The following is a 26,446-nucleotide window of genomic DNA, read 5'->3' as shown; positions in this document are numbered from 1 at the left end:
AGAGATCCTGCCCGTCTCCTTCAACACCCTATCCGGCTCCCAGCACAGAGCCTGGCACCAGGCAGGTGCTCACCCCTCTCTGGGATGAATGCTTTGGAAAGTAATGCCAGGTATGGGCACAACAGCAGATCATTTAGCGAGTAACTGTTTCAAACTTATAAATAACACTGCCTCCTTATCTTTCTATGAAAAAGAATCTCATATGTATAAATTATTTTGTTAGAAAAATCCATTTATTTATTTATTTATTTATTTATTTATTTTTTAATTAAATCTTTATTGTTCAGATTATTACATTTGTTCCTCTTTTTTTCCCCCCCATAACTCCCCTCCTCCCAGTTCCCGCCCCACCCTCCGCCCTCACTCCCCACCCACTGTCCTCATCCATAGGTGCACGATTTTTGTCCAGTCTCTTCCCACATCTCCCACACCCCTTTCCCCCCCAAGAATAGTCAGTCCATTCCCTTTCTATGTCCCTGATTCTATTATAATCACCAGTTCATTCTGTTCATCAGATTATTTATTCACTTGATTCTTAGATTCACTTGTTGATAGATGCATATTTGTTGTTCATAATTTGTATCTTTACCTTTTTCTTCCTCTTCCTCTTCTTAAAGGATACCTTTCAGCATTTCATATAATCCTGGTTTGGTGGTGATGAACTCCTTTAGCTTTTCCTTATCTGTGAAGCTCTTTATCTGACCTTCAATTCTGAATGATAGCTTTGCTGGATAAAGTAATCTTGGTTGTAGGTTCTTGGTATTCATCACTTTGAATATTTCTTGCCACTCCCTTCTGGCCTGCAAAGTTTCTGTTGAGAAATCAGCTGACAGTCGTATGGGTATTCCCTTGTAGGTAACTGAGTTTCTTTCTCTTGCTGTTTTTAAGATTCTCTCTTTATCTTTTGCTCTTGGCATTTTAATTATGATGTGTCTTGGTGTGGTCCTCTTTGGATTCCTTTTGTTTGGGGTTCTCCGCGCTTCTTGGACCTGTAAGTCCATTTCTTTCACCAGGTGGGGGAAGTTTTCTGTCATTATTTCTTCAAATAGGTTTTCAATATCTTGCTCTCTCTCATCTTCTGGCACCCCTATAATTCTGATGTTGGTACGCTTGAAGCTGTCCCAGAGGCTCCTTACACTATCCTCGCATTTTTGGATTCTTTTTTCATTTTGCTTTTCCGGTTGGATGTTTTTTGCTTCCTCGCATTTCAAATCATTGACTTGATTCTTGCGCTCCTCTGGTCTGCTGTCGGGCGTCTGTATAATATTCGTTATTTCAGTCCGTGTATGCTTAATTTCTAGTTGGTTCCCCAATATAAGATCGAGGGTCTTATTAGTTTTCGTGTAGATCTCATTAAGTTTATCGGCAGCTTCTAAACAGTTCTTGAGAGACCTTAAAAGTGTGGTTCTGAACTCTATATCTTCCTTTGACAATTTTGTCCTGTTTCTTTGTCTCCGCATTTTGTTATGCTTCCTTGGTGCACCCCCTAGTGGTCTTTGTTCGCAGTCTTATAGTTAAATCTTGATTGTTGTAGCTAATTCCAGGGAGGGTTTGACCTCCAGGCCAAGTGGCTATGAGAATCAGCTGTGTCAGCAGTGAGAGAACTTCTGTCCTCTAGGGAGGTGCTAATCTAGCCTTTGCCTGAGGCTATCCGGCAAATGCCTCTGTGCAGGGCTTGGGCGGGGCGGGTCGCACAGGATCAACAGGGTGGGCCGGAGAGAGCAGTTATGGCGGCTCTCAGTCCTGTCCCCAAGGGCTCTGCCTCTCTGAGTCCCAGCACCCGCTGCAAAGCTCGGAGAGAAAGCTGCACTCGCTCTGACCGAAGCCAGACAGTCCCGCTTCTCCCGTTTGAGTCTGGGTCCCTAAAGACTCGCCCGGATCTGGAGCTCAGAGTCTGCGACTCCCTCCCGATTGAAAACGCCAACCGCGCCCTCCGCCGCCAGCCTGCTCCGCGCACTCTGCACCTCAGAATTTGACTTCAGCACTGCGCCTCCTCTGAGTGTCCGTGTGCGTTTCTCTTTCCTCCTAGTTGTAGGACTTCCACTCAGCCAGCGTTCCTGTGGTTCTGGGTGATGTCCCTTCCGTTTTTTGGTTTCACTTTTGAAGTAGTTGTTCAAAGCAGCAAACTCTGGCGTTAACCTATGCCGCCATCTTGGTTCTCCGAAAAATCCATTTCTGATTGCTATTCATTAAATATAATTTTACACATACACTAATAACATATAGCAATCATGGAATAATTTCCACAGCATGAAACAACTCATACCATCTTTTATTTCTTGTGCTTATTAAAATCCACCTACTCGTGATGGGAAGTGATAGCCAACAGGTGGCACTGGGTTGTTTCAAGATTGTGAGTACCTTCTACTTTTTTAATTTTTAAGAAGAAAGAGTGGTCATCTCTCCCAAAGGAAAGACTGCTAAAATATACTGTTTGTATTTATTTCCCACAGTCCAGTTCAAAGGATGAATTGAAATAAAGTGTCTGATGTTGCAGAAAATCACACAAGAATAATGAATAACTTACTCTCAGTTTCTTTAATACCTGCATTTCACATGTATGACAAAAGGGTAAAATAAGAAGGCTGAAATCCTGAACATGTGTATTTGTCTGCTTTTTTTATTCAAAAGTCCATGGTTCTTTGGGAAGTTATACAAGATTGTTTTCCAGTCAGACCATAATTTCCATTAATTCTATATAACCATGAGTTTGAAAGGTTCCTGCTCCCCCACCCCAATTCACTTTGGGCACCTGGGTGTGAAATGTCACTTCTGAAAGATGGGGAAAATGTGAATACTGGGCTTTTATCACAGTCCTCCTTTCCTCATGAAAAATTTCCTGATTACTGAATTTAGAATATTGAGTCAAAAAAGATTAGCAATATCTCACCAATAAAAAAATTTTCTAAGAATAGAGCTGTCTCAGAAAAAAAATTAGGAACAGCAGCCAGTTCTCAGAGGTAAAAGAGCAATGGCTTAACCTTCCCAACAAATTCCAATTCTAAATTCAGAATCGCTCGGCAGCGCCAGGAGGGGCGCAGGAGCCTGGCGCAGGCTGGCTTCCTGAGCTGAAGGCAGTGCTGCTCCGCGGCCCCAGGACTGTGCCCTGCGGGAGGCCTCCTCATGTGCAGAGCAGCGGCCTGGAAGACAGGATGTGCTGACTGCCATGGAGACCAGGAGCCGAACCACTGGACCGGCAATTAGGAGAGGATTTAGCCAAAGAAGTTTTAAAACCTGATGAGCAAAGTGCATCATTTAGAAAGCATCCCACTGCTGACTCTTCACTCAGTCCATTAAAGAGAGGCTCCTGCCAAACCCAGATGCCACAGGAAGGATCAGCCGACACAGACAATCCCTGGCCGGTACTTAAATACGAAGAACACAGCTTCCATTTCTCATATTGAGAGGAGTTATGAGCTTCGTATTGACCTCTGTGGGCAAACTCAAATTTATTTTTTTGTTACTTCAAATCCACTCAGATTTCCAAGAAACATATCTCCCCAAATCTGGGTTTTTCAGCGTCATTAGAGTTTCATGGATTTTTCTGAGTACTACTGTTAAGCTGACAAGGGTTGGGGGAGTCATATCCCACCCCTTCTCCCAAAACCTAATAAGACAATTTTATTTCAAAACAAAAGGTGCTAATGTTATGAAATTGGGGGGAATAAGACACTATGACAGACCGCTTCCATTTTAATTAACGTTGGACTATTTCCTACCTCTCGCACTCATACTTGGTTAAACTTCAGGGAAAGAAGGAGGGAGGAAGGGAGGGAGGAGGGAGCTGCAAAACCTCCTGACAGCGTGGCCGGTCCATGCAAGGTCAGGGCTTGTTTCTTCTGCCGGCCACGGACTCACCGATATTTTCCCCGTTGAAGAAGTCCGCGTGGAGAGGGTGGGCGAGCAGGGAGCACACAAGTAGACCACAGTCTTCCCTCAACGACAGCCCTATGTCCGCAGTGGCAATGGACTCCGTCCGCCATCATGGCAACATCTCTTCACAGCAAGCAACATCTCTCCTTAAAACTCTTCTTGTTCTTGCTGCTTTTCTTGCCATTCTTGTCCTTGTTTTCTGACATCTTCTTTGCTCTGATTTCTCTCATTAGATCAAAGAACACCTGGGGTGAGGAGGAAAGGGTGAAAAGAACAGGAAGGAAAAAGCCATTTAATGATTTTAGGAAGCAATTAAACTAAGAATAAAATCATATGCATTCTTTTCTTTTTTTTTTAAATATATATTTTATTCATTTTGTACAGAGAGGAAGGGAGAGAGACAGAGAGTCAGAAACATCGATGAGAGAGAAACATCGATCAGCTGCCTCCTGCACATCTCCCACTGGGGATGTGCCCGCAACCCAGGTACATGCCCTTGACCGGAATCGAACCTGGGACCCCCCAGTCCACAGGCCGATGCTCCATCCACTGAGCCAAACCGGTTTCGGCCATATGCATTCTTATAAACTATATGCCATCAAAAACAAACCACCTAGAGCAAATAAGATTAACATTAAAAACATATTCTAATTGCCCTGGCTGTTGCTCAATGGTTAGAGCATTGGCCCAAGCACTGAAGGGTCTCGGGTTCGATTCCCAGTCAAGGGCGTGTAGCTGGGTTGCAGGTTTGATCCCTGGCCCCAGGCCAGGGGTGTGCAGGAAGCAACCAATCAATGTGTCATCTCTCTCTCTCTCTCTCTCTCTCGCTCTCGCTCTCGCTCTCGCTCTCTCTCTCTCTGTCCTCCCTCCTTCCCTTCCACTCAGGATGAGGAGGGATAAAACAACACAGAACAGACCTACTACAGGTGGTGACGTCACAGATCCTGAGAGTGACAGGAGGAATCAGACTCGCTATCATGGCCAACCACCAGAAAAGGAAATGATGTAAGTGCCTGTTCTTGTTTAATCCTTACACGGACCATAAGAAGGTGGAAACGTCATTACGCATGACAGTCCCCACAGAGCTCAACAGCAGGCCCAGGAACACAGCTGTGTGTGTGTTGGGGGGGGGTCATAAACAAAAGCTCCTGCATATGAACTGGGGAATGGGAGGGAGATGTGCTGGCAGGCCACCCTCCCCACGCACACCCCGGCCCTAATTCTGAGGAAGAACCCTCCGCTGTCCTTGCAACGTCAGCTGGAAGGAACTTTATCAAGAACAGACGAGACTCAGTCTTTGAATGTCAGTATGTTGCTTAGATACAGATTATCATTTGTCACAATAGTTTGGGTTTTGCCCTCTGCTCCCAGCAATTGTGCCAAAGTACTGACTATACCCCAGCAGACAAATATGCCCCCAGAAAGAAACATTTGCGATTGTTCCTAGAGAATGACGAGACAAAGTGGGGGGCGGCGGGCAGGCTTGTCTTTGGCGGTTCACAGACCACAGCTGCCTTATCTTCCCAGGCCCAGCGCCGCCGCAGGAAGTGAGCTCGGGCTTTCTGAGGGGGACCTGAGCCTTCCACCAGCTCAGGCACAGAGAGGACTCCCCCAGATGGGAGCAGGCTGACGTCAGCACCCGGCAGGAAAGCACCCCACCCACACAGCAACAGTGAAGGGCTCCTGACTTACTGGTTTCCCTTTCTGTTCTAACAAAAGGCGGGGGAGGGGAATGGAGGGTGTCCAACTCAAAAGTGACAAAACTGTGCCTGGGCTGATCTTACCAACAACCTCCCTTCCTGCGAATTGTCTCCCGAGGAACACAATGCCGCAGCCAGAAGCTTCTGCTGCTTCCTGCTTGGCAGGTCAAGTGGTCCCGTGGAGGAAGGGGCGATGACAAGCCGCTGAACGACAGCCTCCCCTTCCCCACCCCATCCAAAAACTGCAGGCAACAGCCCCCTGCGAGAAATCATCCTCATTTCTTAAAAATAGAGTTGATGTCTGGATCTCCTGGATGGTTTCTACAGCTAGGAAGCAATTTTATAGAAAGAAAGTGATTTGGCATAGCACGGAATCAACATAAGAGTTGGGACAATAATACAAAGAAAAGAGTGGCCGACAGGTGAGCCTACTTCTGGTGCAGACAGACTACACCTGGAGAGCTCTAAGTGGCGCTGCCAAAGTGCCTCTAAAGCAGTGGTTCTCAACCTTGGCTGCACATTAGAATCACCTGGGAATCTTTAAAATCCTGATTTCTGGGTCTCATCCTCCGGAAATTCTGTTTCTTTGTTATGGGGTGGGGCCACAACATTAGTAACAAAGAAACAGAATTTCAAGAGGATGAGGCCCAGAAATCAGGATTTTTAAAAGATTCCCAGGTGATTCTAATGTGTAGCCAAAGTTGAGAACCACTGCTCTAAAGTGAACTCCCGCTAACACAGCCTTCTAACCTTGGCCACCTTCCTCCAGCTGGTTTCAAGCCGCAGCAAAGCTGGCTCACCAATCGCTCCTCTTCTGGAGGGAAGTCAAGGAGACTCTCTCCACAAGAAAGAGAAACGGAGGAAGCCGAGTGGGGGATTGGATGCTGATGCTGCACAAGGCAGAGCAGACACGCCCACTGTGGCTGACGGGCACTGGGCTGAAGCTCACAAGGCAGGAACCCGGAGCAGAACCCGGAGCAGGGCAGAGGTGAGGCACGGGAGCCCATCTTTAGGCTGCCCCTGTAGCTCTGTATTTTTTGAAAGGCCTATCGATAGCAATCACTGGTAGGTGGGTTTCCAAATTGTCACTGTTCATCATGATCAAGAGCATCCTTTCATTAGCTTCAGAGGTTTGAAAAGGAAAGTATGCTGATGGAGGGAAGAGAAGAGAAATCCCTGGGGAGCTGACTCCTGAGGGCAAGCACTACTCAGAGGCTCAGTTCTAAGACAGAAGGCCTGGCTCTGCCTGCGATGGTAAGGTGAAAGGATAAATCCAACCAGTAACTCCGTGAGGGCAAAATCACCACAGGCCGAGTTCCTCGGGGGAACGCCCCACGCTGTGCCTGGAGACCAGGCCCTGGGCTGGAGAGCATGGGGAAGCTAGTCCTCACTGAACACCGGGGTTATGTTCATGGCTCAAAGCAAGCTGCAGAAACCAATGTCATCGTAGATTAATTAATATAAACAAGAGCTAAGTTCCCACGGCATCTCGGCGCTGTAAGAGCTGTAAGGGAAGGAAACGGAGGGAAATGACCTTATCCGAGGACTGTGGCGCTGGTGCCCACCTTGCAGCATCTTCTCCCCGCCCTTCTGAGGCGGAGCCCTCGCTAAGCCTCTAACGAGGCTCATGACGAAGTGACAGGACTCTGAGCTGTGTTAAAGCCACGGTCAAACCCTCCTAATGCTTCTCATTACAACAGCATCGACCTGCAAAAATCCGTAGTTCCCATAAACGGTCCCTTAAAACCAAACAGATGAGACGTCTGGATTCTGCTGTTTCTCAGTCTGTTTCCAAGAAACTCACAGAGCGCACCCACCTTGTCCACGTTGGCTCGAGTCTTGGCCGAGGTCTCCACGTACTGCACGCCCCACTCCTCTGCTTTGCTCCGCGCCTCCTCCACCGGCACCTGCCTCCGCTCCTCCAAGTCCGACTTGTTTCCCACCACAAGCAATGGGATCTTGTCTTCTTCAGCCTTAACACGGAGGATCTGCTCCCTACAGCGTTACATCAAAATAAAGCCACCCAGAATGAGACGCTTTCCAAAGGCAGAAGAAGAAATTGCATTCTTACGCCATGTGCCAAAGATGCATCCCCTCGCCTGCCATAAACTGGCCAAGGGTCTTCAAAGTCTGGTTCTCAGAATGGCCGGGGGTGCTCATTGCAGATTCAGACTCCGGACCCCACAGAAGTAAGTATCTGCATGGGAGCCCAGGATTCTGCATTTCAATAGGTTCCCCAATTTATGCTTAGGTAAAAGAGAAGAAACAAACACAGGGGCCTCTAGGATAAAAACAAGCTAAAAGAAGTACCTTCATACATAAAATGCTTAATAATTCCCCTGAAAAAAGATGGCATGATTTCTCTGTGAGAATAAAAGCTATGAAATCCAGTGTTTTTCATATGGAACGTAGCAGTCAATTAGATCATGAAATCAATTGAGGGGGTCACAGCAGTAATTTTCTCCCTTAGTGAAAAAGAATATAAAAGAGCATCGGAGGAGCCTCTAGTAGCCCAGGGAGCCTGGTTCTGTGCAGCTTCTGCTGTATTACGTCTACGTGTGTGTGCGCACCTGCCTTCCCCACCCACCCCCACGTCCATTTAGATACTATAAATTACAGGCCACACAATGGGGACAGCTATGTTAGGCAGAAATTGTATTTAATGTGCATTAGTTTTCCACACAAAGTGGGGGGGTGGGGGGGGGGGAAGCAAATACTCCAAGGCCCATGAAAAAGTACTACAAAAACATCTTCTCTAAAAGAACTGCTACCTATAGCACATTAAGTTTTACTTCCACTGAAAATAAACAGCTTTCTAAAGTTACTAATCAAAACCAAATATTAAAAAAACTAAATATTCCACTTGCATTGTTCTGATCCAGCGAGGACACTGCTACATTCCAATACATCAGAGACCCTTCAAAAAATGTACTTCATGGAGATTTGCATTGATTCGTATATGATATAGGATAACATTCATAATAAAAATATTTAAAATTTTTCCATACAGTTGACTGAAGTACCAGATATCAAGTTATTTTAAGAAAAATGAAAAAGAAGAAAAGTTAGAGATAGCTTGAAAATTCTATCCCCTACATTTCAACAGGGGTCAAAGAGCCTGCTACATTTAGAAGCTATGTGATCAATATAAATTATGAACAATAAAAACTTATAGCTTTCTAGCTCAGTCTTGCACAGGCAAGTAAAATTAGCACATTAATAAATATATTGATTCAAAAATGGGAGTACCAAGTACTGGTCTCCTGTAACAAAACCCATTTCTCTAGTTTGTAGAATATATCCAGGGAAAATTTCAAAATAGAGTATATTGACATTTTATTTTATGTTAGGTCTTCTAATGTGGAAGGTAAGTACAGAAATGCTACATTTTACAGCTGCTAACAGGCATAAAGTAAAGGGAATGAGTGTGGCCACTCAGCCCAGATCGTCGCCTAAATCCAATGACATAAGGAACGTGGACAGCCTGAGGTTTGTCAGAGTTCAAGTCAAGAGAACTAGCTTCCCCTTCCTTTTTCTTTTAGGGAGTCATCTGTCCTTTTTCTTCTAAGGATCCCACTTCTCTAATCACAACCAAAACCCTTCTCCTAAGATGAGACAAGACTGCTCTAACTCTCTGAGAATAAATGAATAGTATAAGTGTGTGTGGGGGGGGTGGGGGGGGTAATCCAAGGGAGACAGGACAAGGGTGGCAAGAGTGGCACCATCTATTCTCCGGAGATGACGCCAACCGTCCAACATTTCCTTTCGTGGTGAGTCAAAGAGCAATAGGAAATCAAAGGCTTAGGAAAGGGAAGAAAAGGAGGTAGTGTGTGCGTCTGTCCTGTTTTACCACAAGGCGACATACAAACAGGATTCTGTAGCTGCAAACACAGCTACGAACCCATGGGCTACAGCCACGTTCAGAAACCTCAAGGTGTGTCGGAGTCTAAAAAGGAGTAGGACGTCTCACACTCTAGTTTCAGAGAACTGAGATGCTCAGCCTGAGGCCTTGCAACTCTGAGGCCTCCCTCATTACCTCCCACTCTCTCCGCCACCCCGAAGGCCCCCGGCTTCCTTCCAAATCTTGGGGGGGATTTAGCTTCCTCATATTCACCTAATTTCTGACCAAACTTGCTAAAGAATGAAAAAAATTACTGTGCTTGCTTTTCTTTTTTAGTTTCCTGTCAGACCCTAGATCTGGTTCTTATAGGAAAGCGTCATCACGACAGGTGTTTATGAGGACAGATGAAAAAGCACAGCTGTGTACAATGGGATGGAATGGGGGAAAGAGAAAGATTCCCTTCCCGTTGGAATTCCTAAGAATTACGCCTAATGGCTCACTACTTCCTTATAGCAAAATAAGCGTACGGTCTCGTCCCACGTTTTTGAATGGATGCTAGCAGGGACTATTCCGCTCGCTAGGGAAGGAACACAGGACGACACTGAGAAAAGGCTGGGGATGCGGCTCAACAGGGGTAGCCACAGGTCCTGCCCTTAGGGATTTATGCTCGGAAGCACCACTTCATTTCACCGATCGGATAAAGAAACAGCATCTCGACGCTGAGTAAACTTGCCGGGGTCACAAAACTGGTGAGTGGCAGGAACTCAAGCCCAGGTCTGCCTGCTTCTAAAGCAGTTCTTTCTATTCAACTACGCTAAGTCCTTCCGGTAGCAGCAAACGGTCACTCGGACTCACATCCTTCACTCTGCTGACCACGTTTCCTAAGCCTCAAAACAGAGCAAACTTATTACTTCTCTAGCAAAGTTATAAAAAAGATATTTAACTCTTATCAAGCACGGTCTCTCAGGATGTATATGAAAGCGAACAGCAGGTTCTTGAATGTACGGAGTGGCTTTGTCACTCACAGGGACAACAGATTCTGAAGATAATTGATATTTAGAAATTATTACAAAACAGGGAAGTCCAAACAGATGATAACAAATAGTGGACTATAATGTGCCAGGGAATTCTTTAGAGAGATTCTTCCTAATTACAAGCTCAGCCCTCCCACTGCCCCTTCCCCGCCCAGCGCGTGGGAAGGAGGGCAAACGGACCTGAACTCGGCCGTGGCTGTGAACGCCTCGTGCTCTGTGATGGAGAACACGAGCAGGAAGCCCTCTCCGCTCCGGAAGTAGTTGTCGCGGATCGCCGCATAGTCCTCCTGCCCCGCGGTGTCCAGGATGTCGATCTGCACTTCCTCCCCATCGAGAACCACTTTCTTCCTGTAGCTGTCCGCTTTGGTAGGTTCGTAGTCTTCTACAAACTGAGGACAGAAACATCAGCAGCAGCAATCAGCCAAGGTTGTAGGGAAATAAAATCTGCCAAAAAGTAAGTGTCAACACCGAGTGCTTTACCTATGAGCAACTGCACATGACTGGGCGCCTATAATGACGACACTGTGTGTAAAACACTAAACTAAAAATAGCTTCCCATATAACACTTCTGTTCTTTATTGTTCAGTCTACCATTTTTTATTTTGTTTTTAAACAACAAGAGCAGAAATTCCCATTTTACACATGAGGGAACCAAGCACAGAGCAGAACATGGGGCGGTGCTACTGTCAGTATTAAGTTATAGTACAAACACTGGCAACGGTGAGAACAGCCCAGCTGATGTGGAGCAGTGTCTGGGTGCCCACCCAGGAAACAAGAAGTCCCTGTTTGATTCGCAGTCAGGGCACACGCCCGGGTTGTGTGCTCGATCTCTTCCTCTCTCTAAAAATCAATAAAAGCACTTTTTTTAAAAAGGTGAGAAACAGGAGCTCCTACTCATAATCAGCAGAAGTAAAAATCTCCTCTGAAAAGTAATCTGACAAGAAGTATCAAGAGGCTTAAATAGCAACATGACATGACAAACTCCAAATGCCTCCACGATTCAATGTGAAAAATAAAACCATCGAGTACTAGAAGAACCCTGGGTGAAATCCGTTTACCGCCTTTAAGTCGGAAAGGCCGTTTTAATAACTGTGACTCAAAATCCAGAAGCCAGGTAAAAAAACATTTGATAAATTAGACTATGTAAACTCTGTTTGACATAACACACTATAAACAAAGATAAATGACAAACGAGGAAAAAATATTTGAAGCCATTTCACAAGGAGCTATATACAAACAGTCTGCACAAAAAGATCAACAATCCAATGGGGAAGTAGCAACGGACATACACAATTCACAGAAAAGTAAATGCCTGTGATGTTAAACCTACGAAAAGATGTTCTTCCTCACGAGTAGAGAAAACAAAAATTATAACTACACTGAAATACCATTTTCACCTACCAACCAGCACCCCAAGCTTGCCTGACAACACACTCTGGGGAGGAGGGGCCTGAGGAGGAGGGACCCTGGGGAGGTGGGACCCTGGGGAGGTGGGACTCTGGGGAGGAGGGACCCTGGGGAGGAGGGACCCTGGGGAGGTGGGACTCTGGGGAGGAGGGACCCTGGGGAGGTGGGACCCTGGGGAGGAGGGACCCTGGGGAGGTGGGACCCTGGGGAGGTGGGACTCTGGGGAGGTGGGACCCTGGGGAGGTGGGACTCTGGGGAGGAGGGACCCTGGGGAGGTGGGACTCTGGGGAGGTGGGACCCTGGGGAGGTGGGACTCTGGGGAGGAGGGACCCTGGGGAGGTGGGACCCTGGGGAGGAGGGACCCTGGGGAGGTGGGACCCTGGGGAGGAGGGACCCTGGGGAGGTGGGACCCTGGGGAGGTGGGACCCTGGGGAGGTGGGACTCTGGGGAGGAGGGACCCTGGGGAGGTGGGACTCTGGGGAGGTGGGACCCTGGGGAGGTGGGACTCTGGGGAGGAGGGACCCTGGGGAGGTGGGACCCTGGGGAGGAGGGACCCTGGGGAGGTGGGACTCTGGGGAGGTGGGACTCTGGGGAGGAGGGACTCTGGGGAGGAGGGACTCTGGGGAGGTGGGACCCTGGGGAGGAGGGACCCTGGGGAGGAGGAACCCTGGGGAGGAGGGCCCCTGAGGGGGCGGGTCCCTGGGGAGGAGGGGCCCTGGGGAGGAGGGACCCTGGGGAGGAGGGCCCCTGAGGGGGCGGGTCCCTGGGGAGAAGGGGCCATAAGGAGGAGGCACCCTGGGGAGGAGTAGACACAATACAAATAGACAAAAGGATAAACAAAACATGGCAAACGGAATACTATTCAGTCTTAAAAAGGAATGAAGGACTGATTCATGCTACAATATTGATATACCTTGACAAACTACGGTAAGTAAAAGCCAAACACAGTCACATATTATATGAGTGTATTTTCATGAAATGTCCAGAATAGACAAATCTGTGGAAACAGAAAGCAGATTAGTGGTGGCTGGGACCTTGGGAAGGGAAATGGAGAGTGACTGATAATGGGTATGCAGTTTTGGGGGGGTAATGTTCTGGAATTAGATAGTAGTGATGGTTGTACAAATTTGTGAATATACTAAAAAATATATGGAATTGTACACTTTTAAAAGGGTAAATTTTATGGTATATGAATTACCTCATTTTTTTTTTCAAAAAAAGAACTAGTACTACAACATGGATGAACTTTCAAAACATTGTGCTACATGAAAGAAGTCAGATATAAAGGTCACATATTGTATTTCTATACAATATTTTTATAGAAATATTCCATTTCTATAAAACATCCAGAATAGGCAAATCCATAAAACCAGACAGCGGCTGTCAGGGATGAGGTGGCAGGGGAGCAGTAATGAGAAATGGCTGCTGTATGCAGGGGTTGGGGCAGAACTAGTGATGAAATGTATACAGTGGTGATGCTCACACACCTGTGTGAATACACTAAAAATCACTGAACTGTGAGTTCCATGGTACTTGAATTATCCTATCTAATAAAGAGGGAATATGCTAACTGAGCCTCACACCATCGCAAAGATGGCAGCGTCCACAGCCAATGAGGAGGGAATATGCTAATTGGCTTCGCCGCCCGCAAAGATGGCAGCACCCACAGCCACTGGGCGGTGCCCAGTCCCCTCAGCCCCCCAGCCACCCAGGGCCAGCCCGAGGCGCAGGCAAGCCTCGGATGTCAGCTGCCCAGCCACCCAGGGCTGACCTGAGGGACAACCAAACGACTGAACAAGCAGGCTGCCTGGGGTGACCAGGCCCACAGGGGGGGCAGTTGGGGGCGACCAAGCCAGTGGGGCAGGGCAGTTTGGGGCGACCAGGCCAGCAGACGGGGATAGTTGGGGGCGACCAGGCTGGCGTGCTGCAATTAAGGGTAACCAGGCCAGCAGTTGGGGGCAGTTAGGCGTGACCAGGCTGGCAGGGAGGGGGCAGTTGGGGGTGAACAGGGCAGCAGTTAGGGGCAACCAGGCCGGCGGGGGGTCGGGGGGGGGCAGTTAGGGGTGATCAGGCCAGCACGCAGAGGCAGTGAGGGGTGATCAGGCCGGGGGCAGGGGCAATTAGGGGTGACCAGGCAGGCAGGCAGGTGAGTGATTAGTAGCCAGCGGTCCAGGATTGTGAGAGGGATGTCCAACTGCCAGACTAGACCAGCAGTCTGACATCCCCCAAGGGGTCCCGGATTGGAGAGGGTGCAGGCTGGGCTGAGGGAACTTCCCGTGCATGAATTTTGTGCACTGGGCCTCTGGTTCTTAGTAAAACTGTAACTTAAATTGTTAAAGATTTAAAAGTTGAATTGAAAATATCAACACGAACTTAGGGACCTCCGAAGAAAACTTGAAAAGAGCCTTGCATTGCCAATTAGAAGCTATCAGCTCAAATGCTTTTAAACCTAAAAATAAAAATACTAAAAGATGTTAGTATTAGGTATCTCCTATTCACCCTAATAATTATCTTAAAATAGAGAGCATGCAGCTTTGCCTATGCCTCTCAAGTGTCCTTCCTTTAACTCCCTCCACAGAGACAAATACCCGGCAGCGCCACCCCCGCAGCGCGATCTCCGACGCCTCAGAGCATCTCAAGGGCATATTTCTGAGCTTTCAAGGTTCACACCTGCAAGAGCTCCCCGGAGTCCTCTGACACCAGGAGTCAGAATGTCCCGATGTGAATGCGTACCTCTGTGCTAGGGGAAAGGTGCTTATTATGAGAACATTAGGTCATAACCTTGACGCTTAAATTTTTCCACAGAAATAGGAAATCTCTGAAGTCATGTATCTGTTAAGATGAATCATACTGCTGGCCTTGCAGGGATGTGTGCGATTCAGTCCCAGACGCCCAAGACGCGCAAGTCCAAGACAAACTTCATGCACACCCCTGTGCTGGGCCGGCTTTTCTAGCCACTCCAAGTCTGAAGTCTCCCACCATCAACCTCACCTCACTGGAAACCCAAATAGCTTCAAAAGTCTTCCGATATTTTAGGCCAAGGGTAAAATGATTAAAATCTCCCTCTAATTTTCTCAAATTCAAAAGTAAAGAACTGTGGGACTGTGGCTCCTTCCATAATCCAATTTCCATGGCAATTCCACCATATACGTGGGGAAAACATTGGACCAGAAACAGTGTGAACGGCCCATGACACTTCAGACCACTGGCCTCCAAGTACAGACGCAATTTCCTTTCCTATGACATCAGGTTAACTTGTTGATCTTTCAGGCAGAAGCTGCACACCGGGCCACATGTCAGAACTGCAGGGGGCCGGGGGGGGCGGGGGGAGGTGAGGGAGGGGCGTTGTAAAAAGAAAGATTCCTGGTTCCCAACTCCAGAAATACTATTCAGAAATTTTTTAAAAGATCCCCCATGAGATTCTATGATCAGCCTGATCTGGGAATCACCGCTAAGGTCTCTTCAAGATCCAAAATTGTGATTCTGGAACTACACCGTGCAATGCAGCAGCCCCCAGGCAGGTCTGCAGTGCCCAGGAGCCCGGGTTCTGGACATGGAGACACAGAGCACTCCATCCCTGAGAAGGCTGCTGGACAACGCTGATGGAGCAGTCGGGTAGATTTCCCCAAGCACACACCACTGCACTCTAGTCTTCCCTTGCTCTGCTTTCGTCTTACCGACTCTTCAATAACTGCTGCCTCTCAGTCCTCAAATATGTTAGTCTGTGAGGAAAATAGCCCAAGATTAAGCATAGCTTTCCTTTGCTTCTCTGAAGAAGCTAAAGAGAACACTGGACTTTTAGCCTGCATCATTTCCCTCTCTCTTGCCCTTCACACATGCAAACATACATCATAGGAATGAACAATCCGGACCAGACTCCTGGTCTCCAGGGTGTGCAGAGCAGAGAGAGGGCTCCCGGCCCCGGAGCTCTGCCTCTGACCCGGGCTTCTCCACAGCGGCACCGCGGACATCTGGGCAGACAGCTCTCTCCTGTGCGCTGGAGCAGGTTAAGAGCATGCCTGCTACTAGTACCTGCCCCCACACGTGACAACCAAAAACATGGGACATTGCCAATTATTCACTCTTTTTTGTTGTTGTTAATCCTCACCCAAGGACATTTTTCCCTTTTTTTAAAAAAGAGTGGAAGAGAAGGGGAGAGACAGAGCGAGAGAAACATCCTGACCAGGGCCAGGGATCGAGCCTGCAACTGAGGTATATCCCTTGACCGGAATCGAACTTGGGACCCTTCAGTCCAAGAGCTGATGCTCTATCCACTGAGCCAAGCTGGCTAGGGCCAATTAGTCATTCTTTTTTAAGAACATATTTTTTTTATCAATTTGAGAGAGGAAGGGAGAGGGAAAGATAGAAACATCAATGATGAGAATCAGTGACCGCCTGCCTCCTGCATGTCCCCTACTGGGGGTGAAGCCCCCAACCCAAGCATGTGCCCTGACTGGGAATCAACCATGACCTCCTGGTTCAGGTAAACGCTCAACCACTGAGCCACACCGGCCAAGCCATTATTCAGTCTTTAGGGGGCAAAATCCCCTTCCCTCATCTCATTAACAAACTACACCTCTAATCCTGTCTCCTTCATCTTAATTCCTCTCCTGACCCTCTGTTCTTCCCCTGTTACAAAAGAAAAGTAAGGAATTTTTCCTAAGAATACCAGGTTAATAAGCAAAAACAGACTCAGACTTCAAAATCTACATCTCTTCTTTTATGCAAAAATGTGTGGGTAAATTAAGGAGATTCTGCCAGATATGAGATAGAGAAAAGTGAGCATCAGAAACAAAACTTTCTCACATAAGATACAGCCAAGTATGACCAGGAGAGATCCCCGGTAGGGGGTATGCAAAAGGCAGCCGGTGGATGTATCGCTCTCGAATCGATGTTTCTCTTTTCTCTCCTCTCCTTTCCTCTCTCTCTAAAAATCAATAAAAAATCTTTTTCAGTCCAGCTTGCGTGGCTCAGTGGTTAAGCGTCAAATTATGAACCAGGAGGTCACGGTTCAATTCCTGGTCAGGACACATGCCCAGGTTGCGAGCTTGATCCCCAGTGTGGGGCATGCAGGAGGCAGCCCATCAATGATTTTGTCTCATCATTGATGTTTTTATCTCTCTCCCTCTCTCTTCCTCTCTGAAATCAATTTAAAAAAAATACATTTTTTAAATCTTTTTCAAAAAATCCATTATAAAAAATTTTGAATGACTGGCTTCTAACCAACAGAATATGGCAATGGGCATGAATGAGATTACCAATGATTACATGTACTTATGTAAGAATCAGTAGTAGCTAAGCAGACAGACTTTCCTCCTGGCCTTGAAGAAACAGCAGCCATGGTGTGAACACCTGTGAAGAGGGCCTGATGGCAGGGACCATGGTGTGAATACTGAGGAGAGGGCCTGATGGCAGGAACCATGGTGTGAACACCTGTGGAGAGGGCCTGATGGCAGGGACCATGGTGTGAATACTGAGGAGAGGGCCTGATGGCAGGAACCATGGTGTGAACACCTGTGGAGAGGGCCTGGTGGCAGGGACCATGGTGTGAACACCTGTAGAGAGGGCCCGGTGGCAGGGACCATGGTGTGAACACCTGTGGAGAGGGCCTGGTGACCTGGTGGCGGGGACCATGGTGTGAACACCTGTGGGGAGGGCCTGGTGGCAGGGACTATGGTGTGAACACTGAGGAAAGGGCCTGGTGGCAGGGACCTCTAGGAGCTGTGCACCCCTATCCTCCATCTTCCAGCACCCAGGAAGGCTGGGAGAGGACCCGAATCTCAGTTGAGCTCACAGCCACAGCTGACACCAAGGCAGCCTTTGTGAGACCCTGGGAAGGACACCTAGCTAAGCTATGACATATTCCTGACCCCTGGGAACTAGAGGTAGCAAATACGTCGTTTGAAGCTGCTGAATTTGTAGAAATTTGTTACAGCAATAGAAAACTAATACAATCACAGTACAGCAAAATAACACTATTTACTGCCTGGTATACCACTAGAATATGTTCCTACATTTTTTTGTGGTTGCTGTGTATTCTTTGAGTATCTTATCATATGTCAATGATTTTGAAATGTTTCCTATAAAGAATAAAAATATAGCTTAGTCTTTCCTATAGCCTAGTTGATCCAAAAGTTCTTTTTTTATTAATAGTTTAGAAAGGTTTTTTTCAGCTTCACAACTACTCGACATTACCAGTAATGAAACTTCTAGGACTATTATCAAATTTAGGATCCCTCTACTGAGCTTTCCTATAAGATAGGGAAGAACTTTCCAGACTAGTTTCTAGCTCCATGTTTCCACCCTTGTTTCTCCTCCACCCACTCACTCAGTGCCAGGTGTCGTAGGACACGCCCACACCAAGATACACCCCTGGCTGCACTCCAGTCCCAGTGCCAGGTGAGTCAGCACCGTGGGCGGGGAATATTCCTGGAAGCCATTCCTACACTGGGATGGCTGGTGAGAACCACAGGCCAAAGCGACTCCAAACCACATAAACATACACCACCAATCCCCAACTAAACTGTCCTCAATTCCTCTTCCCTCAGCTAGGTCCCAAGAATGGCCATGGCCACTCCCACACCACCCAACAGCAGGGGAGGCTGGACAGATGGAAAGTCTAGTGAAAAGGGGTGATGATCTTAATGAACGGTGGTTCCCATAGCTTCCTTTCACACATTCTGTACAGTGTGTGCCCGTGTGAAATGTGACCACATGAGAGGTCCCTGGGTTGAGCTCTAATCCAAACACTGCCTGTGGGATCAGTAACGGCCACCAAGCAGGGGCATTTGCGACCACAGGAACCAAGACTGTGTTGTCATGCTCAACTCAGCATTAGGATGGAAACCCGGGCCAGGATGGTGCAAGCTGTACCTGCTGTCTATCATTTGAGAAAAAATTAAGTCTTCTGACAGCTTAGCTGTCCCTTTCAACAGCTCCCAAAATCAGCTGTCACGAAGCTAAGTATCAGACCCATTCTTCAGAAATCCCTGAACAAAGGTCCCTCCCCCTCCCTTGCTCCTGTCAGAAAGACAGCTCCAAGTGTAACCAGGGAAATAATGCGAGCAGGGGCCTCACATCCCTACAAGACATAACAAAAATCAGCAATCCAGAGCGTTTGCTGGTTAGACCCCTCGTGAAGCTATTGGGAAGCACCTCACCACGATCTGGCCCACGACCCTCCCTGCACGTGGGTGGACGGCACACGCACAGGCTGGGGAGGGGACCCTGACCGCAGACAGAAGGCGGGCTTACCTCATCGTACATGAACTGAAGCGTCAGGGCCGACTTGCCAACCCCTCCACTGCCAACCATGATCACCTTGTGCAGGGCCAAGGAGCTCTGGCTCTTGCTCTTGTTTGCGGCCATCCTGCTGGTTTGCTGAGGTGGCGACAGGGGACCGAAGACTCAGGTGAAGAGCTGCCAATGCGGAAGACAGACATGAGAGGCGGTTTGGTTTCTACCCAGCCCTTGGCAGTCATTCACCACAGAGCAGCCAGGGCAGCCAAGTCAAGAGAGAACGGGGTTGGGCCTGTCAGGGGGACGGCAGGGAGACCGCCTGCCATGAAGGTCAAACACCCTCAGCACTGCCCCACCCGGGGGAATGCCCCGAGCCCGGTGCCCGACCTGCCCCAAGTCATCTGGAGCCACAGAGAACGCCGGCACTGGGGACTCGCTCCCTCTGTATCCTCACTCCACCCCATCACACACCCACACAGCCCTCGAGACTCAACACGCGGAGGTCACTGAAGAGGGTAAGTACACGTATTTTTCTGTAAGTAGCCTTCACGGAGGAGAACTAAATTATTTACTTCAAGGATCATGACGGCATTACTTCTCGACCAACAACCTTAACTTAGCTTTCATACACTAAAAACTTGGGGGAAGGGGAGTAAAGGTTTAGGGGTTTGGAAAAGGACCAAGGAGGCCTTTAAAATCAAAGCAATTTTAGGATAAGAGAGAACAATTACTAAGATTCAGCCTCTGAGTTGTCAAAGGTTTGCCATAGGCCACATTACACGGTGAGCTCTTTGGGTAAGATGCACCTTTACCAAGCTGATCATTGATAGCCGCTGCCATTTGAAGTACTGAACCTCCATGCATCTGAAACTTGCCTAATACTGTATGACCTCTTGTATTTGTCTTGCACTGTTTTTAACTCTTGAAATAACAAATTTTTTAATACTGTATGTCTTATTCCATCCAACTAAGACTGTAAGCTCTTGGAGAGAAATGCCTGTATTATGCCCCTCACCCCCATTCCTTACCAAGAGGGTCAACCTTGAACTGAACCTTGAACTCTTTCATTTTTTTTTGGAACGCCCTTGGAATATGCATTCTAAAAACAGACACAACATGTTTTTAGTGAAAATCTAATGGCCAAGAGCCCAGCTAGTATAAACACATTCTTCCTACGTCTTCACTTTAATGACAAAAGACTGTTTAGGTTTAGAGAAGAAAAAGAGTGGAATTATTTCACAGTGTGTTAAAGTACTGGACACGAAGCCACCGAGAGGTCTTTGGTTTTCTGCGGTATCATGGTGCAAAGCCCAGGCCGCCCTGTTATCCTCAGAGCTGAGCACGTTCCAGGTGATACAGCTCCCCCACCCCCACCCCACCGCATGGGCACTTGAAGCTGACAGTTGTTTGGCATCAGGGTCCGCACCACCAGGCTACAAACCAAATGCAAACTCGGGGCTTTTCAGCGACAGGCCCACAGTGAGAGGAGCGGAGCCTCACACAGGGGAGCAGCCCCAGAAAGCAGCCAGACGCCGCCTTTCCAGCGTCCGCTTCTGAAGGTAGCAGAAGCGCATTGGTACATGGACAGAACTGTAAGCCCGAGAGACGGACGGGCACATATGTGCTGGGGGCATTCAGAGCCGGAGAGCGAGGGCACAAACCCCGCAGGGTGATGAGAGTCCCCGGCAGCCAGGGCGCCGAGTGCTAGCGAGCATGCGGGCGGGCGTGTGACATCCGCTCCGGCACCCCTGGCCGCGCAGCCTGGCCTGGAAGACGAAGAGAAGCAGGCGGCTTTGTTCCCGGATGTGAATGAGGGAGCAGAGCCTGGGCTGAGAGAAGCCAGTGTTCCCTGGCGGGAACTCGTAACCTACGACAGAGCATGACGCTCACTATCCAGCTTCCCGGCCCGAGCTTCGGACTGAGCTGGAAGCCCACCGTGGGGACAGCCTTGATGGCCAGCAAACAGCACCCTCGGAAAGTCTCGGCGTGCAAGCTCCGGCCACTCTCCCGCGCAGCCAGCACTACATTCCATTTAAAAATACCACGTGCGCCTTCGGGCGGCTTCCCCCAGCCCAGCTTTGTCAGGAAGGGCTTCAGGACGGTCGTCCGGAAGATGTCCGGCAGAATTAGCATATTACCCTTGTATTAGTATAGAAGGTATTTTAAACCTATTTGAGGTCCTATCTACGTAGTTTTTAACGTTTTTCACATATTTATCTATCCATCTTATTAAACTGAACTTAAACCTTTTCTTGATGACTTAAGGATTGCCATCACCGCAGAAATCAGTACTGTGATCTGAGCCTGTCTGAGTGGGTCAGGCCTGGGGCCCTCCCCCTTCAATTGGACCCCCCAATTATCTGCCTCTACTCCCTTCTTTCCACTCCCCTTTTCTAATTATGCACTTTTTAATAAGTGTCTTGAGCAATGAACTAGGTAATTAAGCACATTTGAGCTGTGACTAAAATAGAACAAGTGGGATAAGGGGCAGGCCTCCCCAAAAGGCCATGGTTTAGGGGGTGAAACTGCTCTGGCCCACAGAGCAGAGGCTGGGGGAGGAGGCTGGAGCCTCCAGACCGTAAGCTGTCACTCTGTTTCTCTGAAGCAACCTTGCTGCTATGAACTCCTATAGCTGTATGAAAATGAAGAAATGATTTCCCAGGTGGGGGGCTTTTATAAACATGTGAGCTGTTTATAAAATTCTGAGCTGTTATTTTCAACAAAAAATCAATTTTTCTAGAAGAAACCATAATAAACGAACTGAAGACTATTCAACAAACTCACAGATGTCGGCTGAAAGCTCAGAAACTGAATGACCATGGTGCCTATTTCCAATCCACACACTGCTTCAGTCCACCTGACGTGGTGAGGGAAGCAGGAGAGAGGCAGAGCACCAGCCCTGAACCAGTCCTGGCCTGGATGTGCTGCCCCCACACTCCTCTGTTATTGGAGATAATAAACTCATTTGTTTAAACTACTGTTAGCCTACTTATTGTTATTGTTTTCATTTTTTAAAAAATATTTTTATTGGTTTTTTACAGAGAGGAAGGGAGAGGGATAGAGAGTTAGAAACATCGATGAGAGAGAAACATCAACCAGCTGCCTACTGCACACCTCCTACTGGGGATGTGCCGGCAACCAAGGTACATGCCCTTGACCGGAATCAAACCCGGGACCCTTCAGTCCGCAGGCCGACGCTCTATCCACCGAGCCAAACTGGTTTTGGCTATTGTTTTCATTTTTACTTGTACCAAAAGCATTCCAGAAACAGTCTTTGTATTCAAGAAACTCAAAGTCGAGTGGTTCAGGCAGATTAGTAAAGGAACATAGGATACTAAATCCCACGGCTGAAGTATGCGAGGTTTGCTCTGGGAACACAGGAGAAACGTCTACATTACACTGAAGGTCAGGGAAATTTTAAGGGAGCAACATAAGAACTGAGATTTGACTAAAGAGAGGCAAAGAAATCCCAGGGAGGAAAATAATTAAGGCTTAGGAAGTTCATGCTGATGATTTGTTTATTACAGATATGCCTAGCCAATATATGTGCTCTTAAAAATAATACAATATCCTTTCCCCCAACATTTTATCATGAAAAGTTTCAAACTTTAAGAAAAGTTGAAGGAACTGCACAGTGAATCCATGTTCCCACCACCTGGGTGCTACAATTCACATTTCGCTCCATTTCCTTTATCACACACCCAGCCATCTGGTATCCCTCTATTTAACAGTCATCCTTAAATTCTGACACATTTCATGTAAGTTATAGACTCAGTACACTTCATCCCTAACTTCAGCATATACACCACTTTTTGCAAAGCAATTCTAACCCCCCCCCCCCCACTGCCTTTGCTAAAAAAAATTCAGAACTCTCTCTGAGGGGCTTGCAAACCTCCTGATCTCTCCAATGAACTGTTTGGGTTTTTCGCCAATAGTTCTTGAAAGCCACACACAGACCTGGGCCCATAAGACCAAGTCCTGGCACAGCTCCGACAGTCAGAGAAGCCTTCTGCAGGGGACTCGAAAAAACACACCAACAGACACCCTTTAACATGTTCTACTCATCAACACAGAAGCTCCGTAACTTGATTCGTTTTTGTCCCCAAAATACTTAAGTGCTACTTGTACGACACTGTGGGTCTGTGCCCTTGGAAAACCCAATCTCCTAAGGCAGTGGTCGGCAAACTCATTAGTCAACAGAGCCAAATATCAACAGTACAACGACTGAAATTTCTTCTGAGAGTCAAATTTTTTAAACTTAAACTATATAGGTAGGTACATTGTTATGAACTTAATTAGGGTACTCCTAAGCTGGCCTTCGCTAAAAACGTCCTCAATCTGATTGAGGTACGTTCGCTGAGGTCAACCCCTTCCAACTCTCCCATCCACACTCGTCTTGTGTACTTGTTTCGTCTACCTCCTTTCGTTCATCCTCTATATGTCCACCCCCCACTTCTTCTAACACCACTTCTTCAAAATAGACACGCCCAGGCCCAAAACAGACTTCTGTGCATAGGCCACGAAGTTTCAATCGCACTGTACGTGCGCACCCGCACGTGGTATTTTGTGTAAGAGCCACACTCAAGGGGCCAAAGAGCCACATGTGGCTCGTGAGCCGCAGTTTGACGACCACTGTCCTAAGGAAAGACATTTTAATACAATTTCCCGCAATGATAAATGTTAAGACTGCACAAGGCATAGTGAAGCATAAGGAACTCTGGGAAAGAGAGTCAGGAAAGGCTTGAACATTAAACAAGAGTTCACTCAGTGGGTGGGTACGAGAGAGGAGAGCTTCCCACGCATCAGAGAGAGCACAGGCAAAGCAACAAAGGCAGGAAGCATCAGAGGGACCAGGCACCAGAGTCCTGAAGCATGAGGTGCGGTGGGGAGGTGACTAGGTGATGGCTCTCAAAAGATATGACATGTTCATCTACAAAGGACCTAAAATGTATCCCAGCCCTGGCTGGTGTGCTCAGTGGTTAGAGCTTTGGCCTGAACACTGAAGGTTCCTGGGTTTGACTCCCAGTCAAGGGCACGTACCTGGATAGCAAGTTCGATCCCCAGCCGGGAGGCAACCAATCAATGTCTCTCTCTCACATCAATGTCTCTCTCTCTCTCTCCTTTTCCCTCCCCTCTCCCTCCCTCCCTCCCTTTCACTCTCTCTAAAAGTCAATGGAAAAAAATATCCTCAGGTGAGGATTAACAAAAACAAAACAAAAGCAGAAATGTATCCTAGAAAAAGTGAGGGGCCATTGCAAAGTGGGTCCTCTAGCCCAACTTAACTTGTAAGGCGTTGGATGGGTAAGAATAAACACATACAGAGAAGCAAGGCACTCCCAACTAACAATGGCTCAGCAGGGACCTGGGAAATGCTTGTAGGTAATGTTCTAGATACATTACTAGTAGATAACACTCTCTACCATTTAGCATTAATTAAAATACCAGAACACATATTCACTTGATAAGTAAAATTCTGAAAACAAATCACAGTATATAAACCACCAAACAGAGTATCAGCAGGAGCAGGTGGTCTTAAGTGAACCTTAGTCTTAGGCTAACCAAATCAGTAGTCTTTTTGTTTAACAAGCTGGGAGAAAATGAGTTGGTAGGTAGAGTCCAAATGCCACCTTGTCTGTATCACAGAGTCATCATGATAATCAAATGCAAATCTGAAAATGAAGAGAGAAACTCCTCCAGCCCCCTCATAAAATTCAAGTGTCCTGGGTGATATGTGCACAAAAGCATATGGGACTATCAAACACCACACACATACAAAGACCTGCATTAAGCATGTATTCTCCAGATAGGATGGCTTGAAGGTCATCTGGATAGTATTAAGAGGTCATAATCGTAACAATGGAGTTTCCCAAAACAGTATCCATGCTCTTATTTTTGTTTTTTTAAAGATATCTTTATTCTTGAGAGTATTACAGATGTTCCCCACCCCTTTTCTCCCCCTTGCCCTCCTCCACCCAGATCCCACCCCACCCCAGGCCTTCACCACTCTATTACCTGTGTCCATGGGTAATGCATATATGCATATAAGTTCTTTGGTTAATCTCTTCCCACCTCCCTTCCATCTGAGATTCATCAGTCTGTTCCATGTTCCCATGTCTCTGGTTCTATTTTATTCATCGGTTTATTTTGTCCATTAGATTCCTTGTTCATTTATTTTTATTTTTTTTAATATATTTTTTGTTGATAGTATTACAGATATCTCCCATTTTTCCTGCCATTCCACCCCCTCCTCCCATCCCTTAACCACTCTTCCAGGTCTTCAATATCCTACTACCCGTGTCCGTGGGCTATGCATATAAGCATATGTTATCTCTTCTCATCCCCCCCACCCCACATCGAGGTATGTCAGTCTGTTCCATGCCTTCCTACGTCAGGTCTTATTCTGTTAGTCAATACATTTTGTTCCTTAGATTCCACAATAAGTGTGATCATGTGATATCTGTCTTTCTCAGTTTGGCTTATTTCACTTAGCGTAATAGTCTCCAGGTCCATGCATGCTGCCCCAAAGAGTAAGAGATCCCTCTTTTTTACAGCTGCATAGTATTTCATAGTGTAAATGTCTCCACAGCTTTTTTATCCACTCATCTACTGATGGGCACTTGGGCTGTTTCCAAATCTTAGCTGTTGTAAATAACGCTGCTATGAACATAGAGCTGATTGCTGTGGCTAGGATTCCAGTACTATGTTGAATAAGAGTGGTGAAAGCTGACATCCTTATCATTCCTCTTACTAAGAGAAACACTTTTAGTTTTTGCTGAGTATTATGTTGGCTGTAGGTTTATCATATATGGCCTTTATTATATTGAGATATGATCCCTCTATTCCCACTTTACTGAGAGGTTTTATCAGGAAAGGGTGCTAAATTTAGTCAAATTCTTTTTCTGCATCTACTGATATGATCATGTGATTTTTATCTTTCAATTTGTTTATGTGATGTATCACATTTATTGATTTATGAATATTGTACCAGCCTCCTATCCCCATGATAAATCCCACTTGATCATGGTGTATGATCTTTTTAATATATTGCTGGATCCAATTTGCTAATATTTTGTTGAAGATTTTAGCATCTGTGTTCATGAGGGATTTTAGCCTGTAATTTTCTTTCTTTGTAGAGTCTTTATCTGGTTTTAGAATTAGGATAATGCTCGCTTTGTAAAAAGAGCTTGGAAGTGTTCCTTCCTCTTGAATGTTTTGGAATAGTTTAAGGAGGATAGGTGTTAGTGCTTCTTTGAATGTTTGGTAAAATTCACTGTAAATCCATCTGGTCCAGGAATTTTGTTTGCTGGAAGTTTTTAAATTACTGCTTCAATTTCATCAGTTGTTACTGGCCT

The 26,446-nt window shown here is 46.9% G+C and overlaps 1 protein-coding gene across 2 annotated transcripts in view; it reads right to left on the bottom strand.

Annotated features, from left to right (window-relative positions):
• Nucleotides 1-2,602: 2,602 nt before the first annotated feature.
• RALB (RAS like proto-oncogene B) overlaps nucleotides 2,603-26,446 on the bottom strand; it is a 43,876-nt gene continuing 20,032 nt past the window's right edge. The window contains exons 2-5 of one of the 2 annotated variants that reach the window (XM_059704707.1): nucleotides 19,110-19,274; nucleotides 10,629-10,837; nucleotides 7,378-7,568; nucleotides 2,603-4,118 (exon numbers count right to left, since the gene is read on the bottom strand). In XM_059704707.1, the coding sequence (XP_059560690.1) occupies nucleotides 4,108-4,118; nucleotides 7,378-7,568; nucleotides 10,629-10,837; nucleotides 19,110-19,223 (525 nt within the window). In that variant the 5' untranslated portion in view covers nucleotides 19,224-19,274 and the 3' untranslated portion in view covers nucleotides 2,603-4,107. The remainder of the gene's footprint in view (nucleotides 4,119-7,377; nucleotides 7,569-10,628; nucleotides 10,838-19,109; nucleotides 19,275-26,446) is intronic. The other variant, XM_059704706.1, reaches the window with a different exon arrangement.

The sequence above is a fragment of the Myotis daubentonii genome, chromosome 7 (assembly GCF_963259705.1).
Source record: "Myotis daubentonii chromosome 7, mMyoDau2.1, whole genome shotgun sequence".
Lineage (NCBI taxonomy): Eukaryota > Metazoa > Chordata > Mammalia > Chiroptera > Vespertilionidae > Myotis > Myotis daubentonii.
This window is presented reverse-complemented; position numbering and strand designations above follow the sequence as displayed.